This window comes from Panthera tigris, chromosome F2, assembly GCF_018350195.1.
Source record: "Panthera tigris isolate Pti1 chromosome F2, P.tigris_Pti1_mat1.1, whole genome shotgun sequence".
NCBI classification, from domain to species: domain Eukaryota; kingdom Metazoa; phylum Chordata; class Mammalia; order Carnivora; family Felidae; genus Panthera; species Panthera tigris.
In genome coordinates this window covers 17,099,475-17,114,786 of record NC_056676.1, presented here as the reverse complement: position 1 = coordinate 17,114,786, position 15,312 = coordinate 17,099,475, and the positions used below count along the sequence as shown (strand labels likewise).

The window sequence follows — 15,312 nt, the reverse complement described above, 5'->3', positions numbered from 1 at the left end:
GGGGACAGAGATAAAAACAAGTGATTATATAATTGTAGTGTGATAAAAATTCATCAGAATTCATTGCTCCTTTGTTTTTGCTTCAAAAGATTACTTGGTTCTCTTTTGGGATTGTTATAAAACTAAAGAAGATATACAATGTATAGAAGCTAGAGAGTTTGTAGAACTGGGAATTTGTCCTATTTTTCTTTTAATTTTTTCACGTTTGTTTATTTGTTTATTTATTTATTTAGACAGGGCAAGCACAAGCAGGGGAGGGGCAGAGGGAGGAGGTAAAGAATTCCAAACAGGCTCCACACTATCAGCGCAGAACCCCATATGGGGCTTGATCTCAGGAAGTGAGAGATCATGACCTGAGCCGAAATCAAGAGCTGGATGCTTAACTGACTGAGCCACCCAGGTGTCCTGGGAATTTGTCCTATTTTGATAGCTGAACAAAAGACCGTATTTTAGACATTACTCATGTTATCAGAAGATTTATATTCCATTACCCCAACAAAGTACTTTTCTAAATAGGGTCTGATCAAATAATGAGATTAGGGAACATCAATTAATAGCAGATTTCAAATGAGACAATAATGCATTAGCAAAATACTGGAGTATTTTTTCAAGTCATTCCTAAAGGAAAGAATGGACTTATTATATCTACCTCAAAGGCATAATCTGTTGTTTTCCCAGAAGGTGCAAGTCCAAGAGCTAGAAATGTAGAAAACAGCATCAGCGTAAGCCTCAAAAACAAAGCAAAAATATTTTTATTTGATAGTAAATTGGTATTTTGCCAGTGAACATAAGCATCTCCCTTAAAAAGCCTTAACTAAAATATATTTTCAGTTTTCATTGTTTCAGGTTTCATATCAAATTGGAATTAAAACCTGCATTTTAAGAGACTGAAATGCTAACTTGATGCTGATTGTGTGACAATAAAGTTATTAAAAATATTTTCTTCATTGAAGTTAAAATATACTTTTGAAACAAGGTGTAAAAACCCTCTAGAAAAGAAAAACCTTCTAGATGCTAGAGTTGGGTTACTGTTAGAGAACAACTATTAGTAAATTCATTAATTAGAGTCTGCTTATACTTATAACAGCTGTGATTGGTTGTTTGAATTTAAAGTTTTTCCATGGAAAAAATTATCACAGTAAGATATTTACATTTTTTCAAGTGAACCCATGTGGAAATTTTAGTTTTCTTTGTGAAATTTAATAAAAATTTTTATAAACTGATATTTCTTTGTAATGTATCAGGTTTTGGTTATGGCAGAAATGATTTCCTGTTGTGTTAGAACAAGAAGGCTCCATTTAATGAGTCTTAGCCTTGTTTTAATCCACTGATTTTTATTACTCTTGGGTAGGCATAAGAGTGAAAAAAAGTCTACACAACAATTTTTACTGCCTTTTTTTTTTTTTTTTTTAAGGAAAAGAGACTACACTAGACGACAGTCTACTTTTGGCTTCCCAAGAGCAAGGGTATCCTTAATTAAAATTCAAATTTCTTTGATCCTCATCAACTTTAAAGAAATAACCTATTACTCTTGCTACTGAAGTTTAGAAAAAGACCTAAATCGAATCTTAGAAAACAGCGAGGTTATCTTTCTTTAAATTATTAATTTTACTCTTCCAAATAGGAAACTACTAATTCTTTGTTGAAATCAACTAATAATTGGAAAAAACCAGCTTGAAGACAAAATTCTGCATATGTCCCTGAGGACCTAAAAGGCTGGGCAAGCTTTCACCTAGTAGAAGGTCCTTAATGACTGGGAGGTCCCTTGGCTTATTTTATTCTAAATGGTGAGCAACACCAGTGGCAGGAAAAAGCCTTCAGTTAGTTACTCTATCTGTTCGATTCCCCAACAGGCTTCTCTGTGGGTTCTGCTTAGTTTCCCGTATGGGCAGGCCCCCTCATTTCCATTCTTACGGTGCCCTTTAGATTTGACCTTTCCTTCTACGAGGTGAAATCAGTTTTTGTGTCAGTAATTCATGTGACGTTCTGAGGATACGCTGAAGCTACAATGAGCTTCCTGCTGTTCTGTGGACAATGGTGTCGGTAAGGATTAAGACGTTTGTGGGAACTGAAAACTTAAGTCATTATTTTTAATTATTAAGAAATAGAATGTTAGTTTAAAAAAAAATGATAGACACAAGTTTTCTCCTTCTAGGAACTGCTTTGTTCTTTAGCCTCTTTCTTTTTTGAGATAAATTAAAACTTTCCAAAGATTTCATCTTAATTCTGTTTGATTGACTCAGACAGTATTAAAATCTTATCTGTGCTTTTACAAAGCACAAAGCTTATACAAATCTTATTTGTAGCTTTGGCAAAGAATTCTGTTTGAAATAGAAAAACAGCATAAATAGTATTAAATATATACTTAAGCCAAACATATAATCAGTAGCATGCATTCAGCTACCATCATATAATTAGAACTACATATTACCAACTGCAAGTGAAAAGGCAACCACTTCAATTTTCCTCTCATATCCCTTGATTTTCTTGATTTATCCTTTGCCTAAATGTAATATGAGTGTCAAAGGGTGGGGTGGGGGGGTGAAATTGGAAATTTTGGCCAGTTTAAAAACACAAAATATATTATTACCTTGGGAGTAAGTATGAGAATGAGTAGGGCACTGGCATCTAGGGAAAAGAAAAAAAAAAAGTGAAAATAGAAAAGCAAGAGAAGAAGCTTTAATGTAACCCCCCACTACATTCTAGTCTTAAGATGCTGTCAAAACAGTAGCTATTGGCAAACATTACATAGGAAAACCCAGAAATCATCATGGACAAAAAAGTTGACTCAGGATTTTTCCAGTGTTGCGGGATCCTTCTTTCAAGAAGTATTCAAGTGGTACTTAATAAATGTCTGCAGGGAGCTGAGATAAGCCCTCTGGAGATACAATTAAGTTTGAGATGGGGTCTCAGTGCTCTGTGAGGTGTCAGCTCTTTTACTAGGTTAGGTCCTTGATCAAATTGACTGCTCAAGTTAGTTGAGTAGGTTAACTACTCACTGTGCCTCCCCTCCCATTCCCCCTACCCCGGGGGAACTCGAATTTGTATTTCCCCGTTGTCTTCAAGGTGTTTAATTTTCTTGAAACTGGCTCTGGACCCCGCCCTATGAGAAGCCCTCACTTGCCTGCAGGCCACCAGTAGGTCACCACCTACTGCTTCCATCCTTCCTCCTCCCAGCCCCAGGGACCTGCCAGCCCCTGGGCGCCTCGTGCTGGTCCCCTCTGTGTCACCCCCTCCCCAGCAGCCTGAAGTGTGCTCATGCCCATCACCCTCTCCTCCCCGAATCCCTCACCTTATCTCAGTTCCCAGTCCACTTCTCTACCCTTGGCTCCGTGTCCCTTCCCAGTCCTGGTTGCCTCCTATTTCCTGGACAGTCCCCCTTCCTCCTGTTCCCTTATGCATTTGAGTGTCATGTAAGGTGTTTTTTTTTTTTTTTTCAATGTTTCTATTTCTTGCCAGAGGATCTTGTCATAGTGGGATCCCAACAGATACGTGAATGTATGCCCCCCAACTACCTTGTTCCCCCTTAAAATTTGGAGCAAAAACATCTGAGGGGGAAGATGGGGAAGAAAGGAAAAGTGCTGAGCTCAATAGTGTTCAAGACCTCCGAGACAGACTTAAGTCAAAGCTGACGTGGGAAGTGGTGAGAGCACTACCATGAGTCAAGCCTGCCACCTCCTGGACACGGCTGAAAACATCCAGTGTGGGGGAGAGTCCTGGGAGCATCCCAGTGGGGTGAGCAATCCTCAGGCTGCTGCAGGGAAATCAAAGTGGGCAAGGCCAACTTTGTTGTCCGTCAAAGGTGGGTTTTACTTTGGAGAACTTTCCCTGCTTTACCCCCTCCAAGGACAAGGAAGCAGAGGCAAAGGGAAGAAAACAGCCAGACTCAAAACTTTCCAATGCCCACTACCGTGGGAACACATGCTTCCTTATACCCTTCCCACTTCTTTTTATTTTGTTTTTAAGGTTCTGAGGCTACCTTGATTAATCATTTCTACTTCTTACTTATGGTTTGAATCCCATCCCCTCTTCCCTTCTTGGGACCTCCATTTGTCCAGTATTTCCTGGTCTTCCTCCTCACTCAATCTTTGTCATCATATTTAAGAGTTTCATGCTTAAAGGTCTCAACCTCTTGTCCCCTCTGGCTTGCTCACCCTCTGGGTCTCCCCTTCTGGCATACATCTGTTGGCTCCATTTTCTTGCCTCCCACACATTGCTTGGCCCCCTGAAATCTGGCTGCTGTCTCAACAAGTTCCAGCTTCTGCTGTACCCTCACTTAGACCCCCTCAGCACCTTGCTCTCCTAGCAATGAACACCATGGAGCACATTCTCCTCAGGTGGGCAAAGTGCTCTTCTCGGCTTTCAGGACTCCCTACTCACCTGGGCTTCCACTAATTATTCTTTCTGCAGCTCTTTTTCCACCCTCCCCATTCCTTAAATGTTGGGTTCTATACTGGGCTCACACCTCACCTCTATGGCAAACCACGCATCAAGGCCTCAAATATTTCCGTACCCAAATCCATCCACTTCTCTTGGGTCCTCTGCCAATCTCTGGTTTCAGTGTCATCTCTCATCTGGGTAACTACAGAGTTCCTAACAGGCTTCTCTTGGCTCCACCTTTGCCACACAGTGGTCAGGGGCTTATTTCCAGTGATGTCACCCCCTTGTTTAAACGTACTTTGATGACCCCCCTCCTCATCACTCAAACCCCACTCCCCACCGCCCTGATTCAGACATGGCCCTCTGGGCATCCTCACTGGTCCAGCTAATCTCTCTAGCCTGGCCTCTCATCTTGCTCCATCTCTGGAGCTCCTTGAAAATTTATTCTTTTCCTTGAATGGGCCACACATTCTCTTTCTTGCCTCCAGAACTGAACTTTGTGCTTGCTATTTCCTCTTCCTGGAACATATCTTCCCCTGTTCTTCTGGGTAATTAGTGTCCTTTCTAGTGTCAGTGCAAATGTCACTTCCCCTGGGCAGTCTTCCCTAGGGCTGGAGGCCCCAGGTAGGTACTGTCTCTCTGTGGTCTGTACCACGCCTCCCTCCCCAGAAGAACTGTTATCACATGTACTGTTGGCACCATTCTCCTGTTTCCATCTGCCTCTACATTGTAAATTTTGTGGTTGCAAGATAAGATCTCCCTTGATCATGACTTTATTTGCAGTGGCTACCATTGTACCAGGCACAAAGTAATACTGATTGAAGAAATACTGACTGAAGGCACGAGTAAATGAAGAAATAAATAAATGTAGACATTTAAAATCCTCTTAGCTTCTTCTCTCTTTTCCTGTGTACCAAGACACAGAACCTGACATGCGGTAAGGAGAATAGAATAAATTGTGGGTTCCCCCACTTTCTTAGGATAGTCTGAAACCACTGGTGGGCTTCTCTCCTCCTCCTGAGAGGCAGAGGAAACCACAGTTAGAGCAAGGCTCTCATCTACCTACCTTTTGGCTCTGGCCTGATTATTCTGGCCTTCCTCCTGGTATCACTGGCCAGGATAAACTAGCCAAGCTTTCAGCAAAGGTCAGTTCCTCTCCTGTGGAATCTCAGCCTCCCTCATTTACTCAAGGATAGCAGTGCATCATCTCTCTCCTGCATCATCAAAATTTCCCTCTCAATAGATCTTATTCACCAGCATAAAATATTATTTTTCCTGTTTTATACTCATAACAACCTTCACTTGTCCCTCTTCCCTCTCCTGATGTTGCCCCCACCTCTCTTCTTGATTTTAGCTGACTATACATGCTCTCTCCAATTTCTCTTCTCCCATTCTCTCTGGGACTTCTTCCAATTGGCCTTTGCTCCATGACTCCACTGTCTAAGCTTACCAGGTCACTAATGTCTTTCACCCCACTAATATATCACTCAGTTCTCAGTTCAGTCCTCGTCTTACCCAACCTATCAGTGGTATCCTCCTGTCCACTCTCTTCTCCCTGACAATACTTTCTTCCCTTGGCTTCCAGGCTGCTCCTGGCCTAGTTTCTTTTCATGCTATTGACTCTGAATGCTCTTTTCTTCCTACACTCACTCCCTGAGTGACCTCACCTTGTCTCATGGTCTTGAATGCCTTCCATACTGACGGTTTCCACCTTTGTCTGATTTAGACATGTTGCTTGAACTCCAGATTCAGCTGCCTACTTGACATCTCCACCTGAATGTCTATTAGGCATTTCATATTTACCTGCCTAAGACTCAGCTCCTGGTCTTCCCTTAAAACCTCTTCCCCACCTGAGTTTAATGGTAACTTCATCCTTCCAATTGATCAGGGCAAAAAAAACCTTGTACTCCTCCTTGGCTTTCTCTATCTGGCCCCCAACAACTCTGACCTTACCTCCCCCTCACTCCTCTCCAGTTGTCATGTTCCAAAACCATGTCAGGTATTCTCAACCTCCACGTACCTTCCCAAAGAGCCACATGGCTCACTCCTTCCTTCCACTGATCTTTCCATAACAGTTACCTTCTCAGTGAGTGTGGTTGGCTGAGACCCGGAAGATATTCAGGTCTTAATCCCTGGAACCTGTGAGCATTAGAAAGCAAAAGGGACCCTACAGATGTGATTATATTAAGGATTTTGAGATGGAAAGATTATCCTGGATTATCTGGGTGGGCCCTAAGTGTAATCAGAAGCATCGTCCTAAGAGGGAGGCAGAGGGAGATTTGACATAAAGGCAATGTGACCACTGAAGCAAGTTGTTACATTGCTGGCTGTTAAGATGGAGGAAGGAGCTATAATCTAAGGTTGCAAGAAGTGCATCTCCAGAAGCTGGAAAGAACAAGATAATGGATTCTCCTCTGGAGCAGCTGAAGGGACTGTGGCCCTCTTACACCTTGATTTTGGCCCAGTAAAACTGATTTTGGACTTAAGAACTGTAACAGAATAAATGTGTGTTGTTTTAAGCCACCAAGTTCACGGTAATTTGTTATAGCAGCAATAAGAAACTAATACAGTGAGGTCTTCTTGACCATCTTCTTTAAAATTGCATCCCTTCCTCTAACCCATCCTCCTTTACTTTCTCTTTAAGTAACACGTAATATACTGTAAACTTTACTAGTCTGTTGTTCACTCCACCTGCCCCACCTCTGCACTTAAGCACCAGGGATATTAGGCTGTTTTGTTTCCTGCTGTACCCCAGGGATGAGAACACTGCAAATCAGCAGTGGAGGTACAGTCCTTCTCTCCTGGGCTTTCTCCTATATGTCTGGCTATGTTCCTGTCCTTTTATGTTGACTCCTTTTCCTTCATTCGAAGTGCAAATCATTTGCAACCCCAAGCGCCTAAGGAGGCTGGCAGATAATGTAAATGAGAGGCTGCTGGCTGGCTGTGCAGCTGCTGTGCGAAGTAAGTGGTGGGCTGCATGCCAGGGCCTCTCAGGAAGCTGGAGTGCTTGCCCTGTTCAAAGGAGGTGGCCCCCACTTCACCTCAGCCTTAGCAGACTTTCCCCAGATGAAATGTGGGCCCAAAGATGCCATTCCTAATTTTCTAAAATTTTTATCTGAAATCTCCCACATTTTATTAAAAAAAATTTTTTTTAACATTTATTTATTTTTGAGACAGAGAGAGAGAGAGCATGAACAGGGGAGGGTCAGAGAAAGAGGGAGACATAGAATCTGAAACAGGCTCCAGGCTCTGAGCTGTCAGCACAGAGCCCGACACGGGGCTCGAACCCACGGACATGAGATCATGACCTGAGCCGAAGTCAGATGCTTAACCAACTGAGTCACCCAGGCGCCCCTGAAATCTCCCACATTTTAAATGCTTACCCTATTAAAAAAAAAAGCCCCATTTTGCTACTCTGCCTTAACAATGCTGCTCCCTAGGACCTATTCTCAACCCATCTAGGTTTACAGTTTGCCAAGGACTTTGCTTCCACATCCTCTGTACAGTCCTCTATACACATGGGTGAGTTCCTACTTGCTCCTCAGCTCCAGAACTATATAGTCAATTACCTGCTGGAGGTCTTAGTCTGGACTTATGAGGGATGTTCAGTTTGAAATCCCTAAAGGAAGTTATCATTTCCCTCCTAAAGCTAGGCTTCTTCTAGTTCCCATCTTGGTAAATGGCCCTAATGTGTACCTGCACCCCAGCCAGAAACTTCAACTTCTTCTTCCATCTCACTAATCAGATACAAAATCCTGCTGATTTTAACCGACTCCTCAATATTTCTCATATCTACTCCTTGTACCAACTGCCTCTCTTTGGTACCTGAAGCTGTCACTTTTTAGCTGGAGCATTACAATTACTTCTAGTCTTTCCTCTCCACTGTACACTGCCACCAGAAAGCTCGAACATGATTTTAATCACGCCACACTCCTTTGTCATACAACCATTCCAAAAACATGTTCTACATGACACTGGTTCTTTGATAGAAATGGTGTTCTACATGTTCTACATGTCATACAACCATTCCAAAAACATGTTCTACATGACAATGGTGTTCTTTGATAGAAAGATTTTTATGATAACACAGATTTAGAACAAAGAGTTTAAATACACTAAAGAGTTTAAACTATTTTTTTATATCCTGTAGGACTTCTCAGAGCCTTTCGTGTGCTAATTATCCTGACTCTCCAAAAGCGCTATGCAGCAAAGAACAGTTTCCCATTTATTTGGCCATGGAATTTTTTTCCCCCCATGGGGCATCTCAAAGTATTAGTGGTTCACAATGAGAACTATTGCTTCCATAGCTTTCGGTATCTATAGGACATAATTCAAATTCTTTAGCATAGGACTAAAAACAAGGACTGTGAAGCTAGAATATCTGGGCTCAAATGATGGCTGTGCCATTTGCTTAAGCTGTGTGAAACTGGACAAATTCTTTTTCTTCATGCTTTTATTTTTTTAGTATGTAATATGAGGGTAATAATACAGTCTGGCATAGGGTTGTTCTAAGGATTACAGTTACTATTAATAGTACATGTAAAGCCTGTAGGGCAGTGCCTGGCACATGGTAAGTGCCTGATAAATGCTATATTCTTATTCAGGGTGGGTCTTCTCCATTCTCATCTCCTTCTATGAAACTAGGTCCAGATTTTAACTACTTTTAGCTCCTGGAACTACATCTCTTGCCAAAGGGGCTGCTCTTTGCAGTTTGTCTGAAATTCTTCTCTAATCCCTCTCCTTTCCCCTTACCTCTACCTATTGGCTCAATATTTTACATGTTTTTCCCAGGCTGACTTGTGCATTTGCACATTCCACAAGGATTTATCAGGTGGCTACTATACACCTGGAATTTCTGGAGGGGGAGTCAGACATGTCATAACATTTAATACCCTGACTGCCTGTACATGCCAGGGAGTGAAGCTCCTGGTGATTTCACACAGCCATCTTTCTCTTCTACATTCTCTGTCCCCTGAGTTCCCCACAGGCCCATTTCACAAACCCTGTTCCTTCATCCAATTACCTGCTAGACTTTAAACTGCTCCAGAATCTTTCACCTTTGTACCCCCAGCACCTGGAGTAGTTTTTGGCATGTAACATACACCCAGTACAAATGTGTTGGTTGGACACATGAATGTGTCTTTTGTCCACTGTGTCAAGACCTCCAATGTTTGCCACGACATGGGATCTGGCACTGACCTCTCCGGGCCTTTGTTTCCTTACGGTAGACCTAGCAGGGTACAACCTGCCTCACCGCGCTGTGCATGGCTGCTTGGCACCCTGTGACAATGCTGTCCCACCGGCCGCACGGCTCTGACGCGGAGCGGGTGCAGGCAGCAGTATACCCTACCCCAGGTTCTTGTAAGTAACCCGAGGAAGAACACGTGGAGCCCGGGTGGCTCGCCCCCGGCATGGGCACGCAGGCATACTCTGGCCCCCCGCCTTCCCGCCCCGCACTCACGCTGCTCGCTGCAGTTGCCTCAACAAGTGCGCGACCCGGGCACGAGTGGCTGCAGCCATGGCCGTGGGGTCTCCTCAGTAGCCAGCCCCTCCTCCTACCCCTCCACCCCCTCCACTGGCCAATCCTGGCCGCCGCCTTCCTGTTCCCGCCCACTCGGCCGAGCTTGCCTGTCCCCTCTGCTAAGTCTCCTGTCACAGCATTAGCCCTTTTCGGATCAGGACCATTTTCCCACGAGTCAAAATCTCCGCTGCCTTAGCTGCAGTCCCACAATCCACCTCTGAAATTGCGGTAAAGGTAACTTCTCTGTAGGATCTTGGGTACTTCCATAAGTCTCTCTACTTAAAACCCTTTATTTCACATGTTGGGGACGTAGGGTAAGGGAGAGAAACAGGGGCATTCTTTTTCCAATGATTCCTTTAAAATGCTACTTTACCTTCCTAAAGTGTTTTCCTAATAAATTATTAAGACACTGCATTTAAACTGTTTTAATAGTAAATAAGGACCTTGCAAAAAGCCCACCAAGGGTTATCTCTTACAGGGCCAGTGCTGTGTCTGACTGCTGAATCAAGTCTAAAAACAAAAAACCAGAAAAATCCTCAAACAAAACAGTAACAACAACATACCCTGGACGGTTGAGAACTTAAAAGATGTTAAGTGCTCTATGAAAAGTTTGGCTTTTGGTGAAGTTAAGGTACTATTAAATGATTTCATCAGTAGTTGCAAACTTGCCAGGATTTCACTGTATTCTGTGGCTTAGCAGGGCCAAGTGCTTCACGTCCCTGTGGAAGAGTTGATCATTGATGGCAAAGTATCCTAAGATAGTAACAATTGGACATCTGTGTTTTTAGTAACGTATTATGAGTTTTGAAATTTTTGTTACGTATTATGAAATTTGGAATATGAAATTTGCTTTTTTTTTTCCATAGCAATTTCTAAAGGTAACATAAAAATGAGGCAACACTGGAAAAAAAGACAAAATGAACTCCCAACTTTAATTTCCTATCAATTGACAGACCAAAAAACAGTAAGAGTGGCTCACAGGGCTGTAACAGCAGCAAAAAGGCCCTCCTGGAATCTAGATCTACTATGAATCCTTTAAAGAAGATATTCATTTTTACAAAGACAAGTTACTGAGATTAGGGAAAAAGACCCATAATAGCTATCAACATTTGACCTCCTCATCAAACCAGGTCAGTTTGACAAATGAATCAAAGATAACAGCGTACCAATTTATAGATTTGGTGGGTTTCTTTATCTCTTCTTAAAACAGACCCCACTGAAGTTAAAAGAAAAATTGGGGACATATATGTTGAAGAGGATTTAAGTATTTTCTGGATTAATGAGGATTAGTACTATTATTTAGTGAAGCCCAAATTTATAATTTACAGCAAAGCAATGTTTTCACAGTATAAAAAACAATAAAATCTTTTTACAAAGAGGTATCAGTTTTACTACACTTTCAGTATTATATCTGATACCAAAAGAAGTATGAGTTTTCCTAATAAGCCTCACTGAAATCATCATAAGTTAACTGCTTTACGTTTTTTAGAAAGTAAATGAAAATAATCTGAACCAGGTATTCCCTTGGTTTTACTTAGGATTTCTACCAACACTTAAAAAGTCAAAAGCAACATTAGACACAGACACTTTTATTAAATAACCTTGGTTAACAGTTACTTGTAAGTCCAGTTTTGAAAATGTAATCTTTCTGTTCCCGCCTCTGCTTTGATACACTTGTCATAAAAATAATGCAGAAATCAATTACAAGGCTGAAATATGACCAACTCTCCTCTCCCTCTCACCATATTCAAAGTTAAAAAGAAAAAAGATGTGTTTTAAAAAATAGAACTCGTTTCCAGTTTCCACCAAATTCTTTCCCTGATTCTTATGTCCTTAAATACATCCTTTAATCTCCAGCCAAATTCTTGGTTGTGGGAAAAACATTCATTTGTAAAGTCCAACATTTACATCTGTCTTGGGGGGAGGTCAGCCTATCCCTTCAACCTCAAGTTCAATGAAGGCAGCAGAAGCCGCTTTCTTTGGTCCCCCCCTCCCCCCCGCCCCCCCGCACTTAACATTTAGTATAGTTCTTTGTTTACAGGCGGGTCCGAGGATGAAAATTACTTCCTTCTCTTTCCTCCTTGGTGTTGTCCTCCTTTCCTCTTGCCACCCAAGCGAGGCGGCCCGGAATTCACCTTGCCTCCCAAGCCCCCTTTCCTCTTCCCTCCCTGGCTGGGCGGGCCACCTTTCCTCTGGCCGCCAGCGCCCTGCCGGCCCCCCTTTCTCTTGCCCTTCTGGCTTATTTTCCTCCTCTTGGCCGCCGCCTCCTGGTCCTCCTCCCGCATCTGTTTATTGGTGGCCCTCGTCACGTCCAGCTGAGGCTTTTTGCTATTCATCACACGCAGCAGCTCCAACTGGCTCTTTTTCTCGGCTGCAAAATCCCCGAAAAGGGGCTGAAACTTCCTCTTTTTGCCGGAGCCCCGGGGCGCCTTCTCCTTGGGTAAGCGCTCTTGGAAGCGCCCCACAGAGGCAGTGGAAACCTTGGCCACCTGCATGGCGCGGCCCAGTTCCTCCTTACTCTGGTGTCCCGTAGGGTGCATGCCCGCCGTGCTGGGCAGCTGCATCTTGTGCGCGCGGGCCAGGTTACGCAGCCGGTTCAGCTCATTTTTGGCCACCCGTTCCTTCTTAGCCTGGATCCGCTTGGCGAACTGGTCCTCCAAGGGGTCGGCACCGCCGGGCACCTCGATCAACCATTCCTTGGTGTCGTCGCGAGCGCGCTGGTAGCCCCAGCGGCGTCGCCACTGGCCACTCACCTCGTCCCACACCAGATTGGTCTTCTTCTTGGGACGGATGCCCTTCAGGCGCGCGAACTGCTGCCAGCGTGTAAGCGGCCGCGGCCGGGGCACCGGCTTCTCGCGCGGCAGGCGAGTGGTGGGCTCTGGCAGTCGCGCAACCAGCGCTTCCTCTACGCGCTCCGTGGGCAGCTGCCACAACTGGTTGATGAGCAGCTGCGTGTTGTCCCGCGCCAGGGCCTGCAGCTCGGCCTCCGGCGAGGGTCCCGCGCGCCGCAGCCCCGTTGGGGGGTTCCGGTCCGAGGCCAGCAGGTTACCCAGGTCGAACTCCAGCTCCAGCTCCTTGTGCACTGTGATGCGCTGCAGCTTCTCTGCCTCGTCCCGCTCAGCCTTTGCCAGCAGCTCCTCCACGTTCTGGCCCTCCATGGCTCCGCCTGGGCTCACTCGTTTCGGGGAGACAGTCCAAATTACTTCTCTGCAAACGCCGGCAGAAGCCCGGGCAACGCAACCACGTGCGGTCGCCGAGACGCTTGTTCCGGAAGAGAAAGCTTCGCTTCCGGAGCACCCGGAACGGGTTTACAGTCTTGGCAACCTGAGAAAAGGCCGGCAGAGAGCAGCATTGGAGAGCAGATGGGATTATCGGAGGCCCTTCACCAGAGGCCCGGAGGTAGGCGGTGCTGGCTCGAGGAGTCCAAACTACAGATTCCGGGCCTAATTGGGACTGTGGCTCCCAGGATGCAGCGGCGTAAGGGGGCGGTGCAAATTTGGGGGGTCGCGGTTTGAGGGGGTCCCGCTGCGACTGTTAACAATTTCAGTGTAAATCAGTTCTCAGGATGTTTAGCTTCTCAGTTTTTTCTGGGATTAGACAAATTATATTTTGCCAGAGCCCTGACGTGTTCATGGGGGTCCTGGGTGTGAGCCGAGAAAGACACTTCCCACAGGTACACATAAAGCTAATTGTGGAAGATTTGATTTGCTTTGCAAGCGAGCAGGGGCTGGCAATTAGACCTCCCTAAGTGGACGCGAGGGTGCGCCCATGTCGGCAAGCTGGTGTCTGGAAGCCCAGAGCCCTGGAATCGCATCCTCTCCAGGCTTGTGGTAGAAGAGCACTGAGCTCTGCCGTGAGACTGCCTGAGTTCCAGTCCTGGCTGTGCTGTGGGATCTTTGGGTATTTGGGCCTATTTAAAAACCTGTAAGGGTCGCCTGAGTGGCTCAGTCGGTTGAGCGTCCGACTTCGGCTCAGGTCATGATCTCACGGTTCGTGAGTTCGAGCTCAGGGTCGGGCTGTAGGTTGACAAGCTCAGAGCCTGGAGCCCACCTCAGATTCTGTGTCTCCCCTCTGACTGCCCCTCCACTGCTTGCACTCTGGCTCTCGCATTGTCTCAAAAATAAATAAACATTAAAAAAAAAAAAACAAACACCTGTAAGATGGGGTGCTAATAGTACCTACCTCTTAGGGCTTTTATAAGGTTAAATGAGTTAATATGCTTCCAAGGGAGCTTGGTCTGGAACATATGAGCGCTCAATAAATGTTAGGTGAATACCAATTATTATTCATTAAAAATTTTTTAAAAAATATTTATTTATTATTTAGAGAGAGAGACAGAGCATGAGCAGGGGAGGGGCAGAGAGAGAGGGAGACACAGAATCCGAAGCAGGCTCCGTGCTCTGAGCTGTCAGCACAGAGCCCGACGCGGAGCTCGAACTCATCAATAGTGAGATCATGACCTGAGCGGAAGTCGGACACTCAACCGACTGAGCCACCAGGCGCCCCTGAATACCAATTATTTATCTGTGTAATGGCTCTAGGAGCTAAAAAGTCTTACACAGAGATTATACACTAGGTTCTTGACTCAAACTACCTAGAATCAGATCTAGCTTTACAGTACCTACTTTGAACAGGTTGTTTAACTTAAGTCCAATTCAATTTATAAATTGATAAATATGGAACATTAATTCTTGGTACATAGTAAGCACTCAGTAAATGTTAGCAATAGTTAATCACTATATTCCACCGATGGCAAAAGAAGGCTCAGAGCTGTAAGATGAGTCTGTGGTTATACAACAGGAAATGTGGGAGCAAGAGGGATCTTAACTCCAGCTTTAAGATTGTATATATACTCTCTGCAATGTCTTTCAGGCTCTTGATACATAAAAAGTGTGGTCTGTTGACCAGCAGCATAGCATCACCAGGAAGTTGTTAGAATTGGTTTCTGGCTTTAACTGAGATGTAATGATTCAGAACCTTTTTTTTTTTTTTTTTTTCTTTCCTTTTTTTTTTTTAGGAAAAACAAAGTAGCTCCAAGCTTTAATTGAGGCAAATCTTGAAAAAAAAAAAAAAAATGAACTGACAATATTACATGTAGGATAATCTTAACCAATAATTTGGATGTGTTTTTTTGCTCCAAAAAATTTATGTTCCTTGTCATTGAGATCAGGAAGTTCTGAGTTCAGAATGCCTAAGAGGACAGACAGTAAAAGTTTTGAGCACCCTATATTTTTGAGATGTCAGTTCTCCTTTTGAGATAAGGCCCCATTATGCAGCATTTACCTTGGAATGCACTAAGTTTTATGTATCTTAGATTTCTACAATGGATAGTGTAAGTCTCTTTTATGAGAGGTTTCACCAGAGGGAAATAATCAAGTGATTATATCTGATGGCTTCTTCTAGGTTTTAAA

The 15,312-nt window shown here is 44.0% G+C and overlaps 3 protein-coding genes and 1 pseudogene across 4 annotated transcripts in view; 1 reads left to right on the top strand and 3 right to left on the bottom strand.

Annotated features, from left to right (window-relative positions):
• The window catches only part of ADHFE1 (alcohol dehydrogenase iron containing 1), a 32,452-nt gene extending 22,527 nt beyond the window's left edge, over positions 1 to 9,925 (bottom strand). Inside the window, exons 1-3 of the mRNA XM_007085021.3 lie at positions 9,842 to 9,925; positions 2,591 to 2,628; positions 650 to 696 (exon numbers count right to left, since the gene is read on the bottom strand). Coding sequence (XP_007085083.1) covers positions 650 to 696; positions 2,591 to 2,628; positions 9,842 to 9,900 — 144 coding nt within the window. The 5' untranslated portion in view covers positions 9,901 to 9,925. The remainder of the gene's footprint in view (positions 1 to 649; positions 697 to 2,590; positions 2,629 to 9,841) is intronic.
• CRH (corticotropin releasing hormone) overlaps positions 1 to 15,312 on the top strand; it is a 310,403-nt gene that overhangs the window by 75,051 nt on the left and 220,040 nt on the right. The gene's annotated exons all lie outside the window — the stretch shown is intronic.
• RRS1 (ribosome biogenesis regulator 1 homolog) lies at positions 11,475 to 13,174 on the bottom strand. Its single transcript, XM_042972725.1, has one exon. The coding sequence runs from the start codon at positions 13,057 to 13,059 to the stop codon at positions 11,962 to 11,964; it is 1,098 nt and encodes a 365-aa protein (XP_042828659.1). The 5' UTR covers positions 13,060 to 13,174; the 3' UTR covers positions 11,475 to 11,961.
• Positions 13,101 to 15,312, bottom strand: part of LOC102972089 — a 59,562-nt pseudogene continuing 57,350 nt past the window's right edge.

What these genes read in the sequence shown, in the direction of transcription:
- RRS1 (XM_042972725.1), bottom strand. Translation starts at nt 13,059, where the DNA reads ATGGAGGGCCAGAACGTGGAGGAGCTGCTGGCAAAGGCTGAGCGGGAC.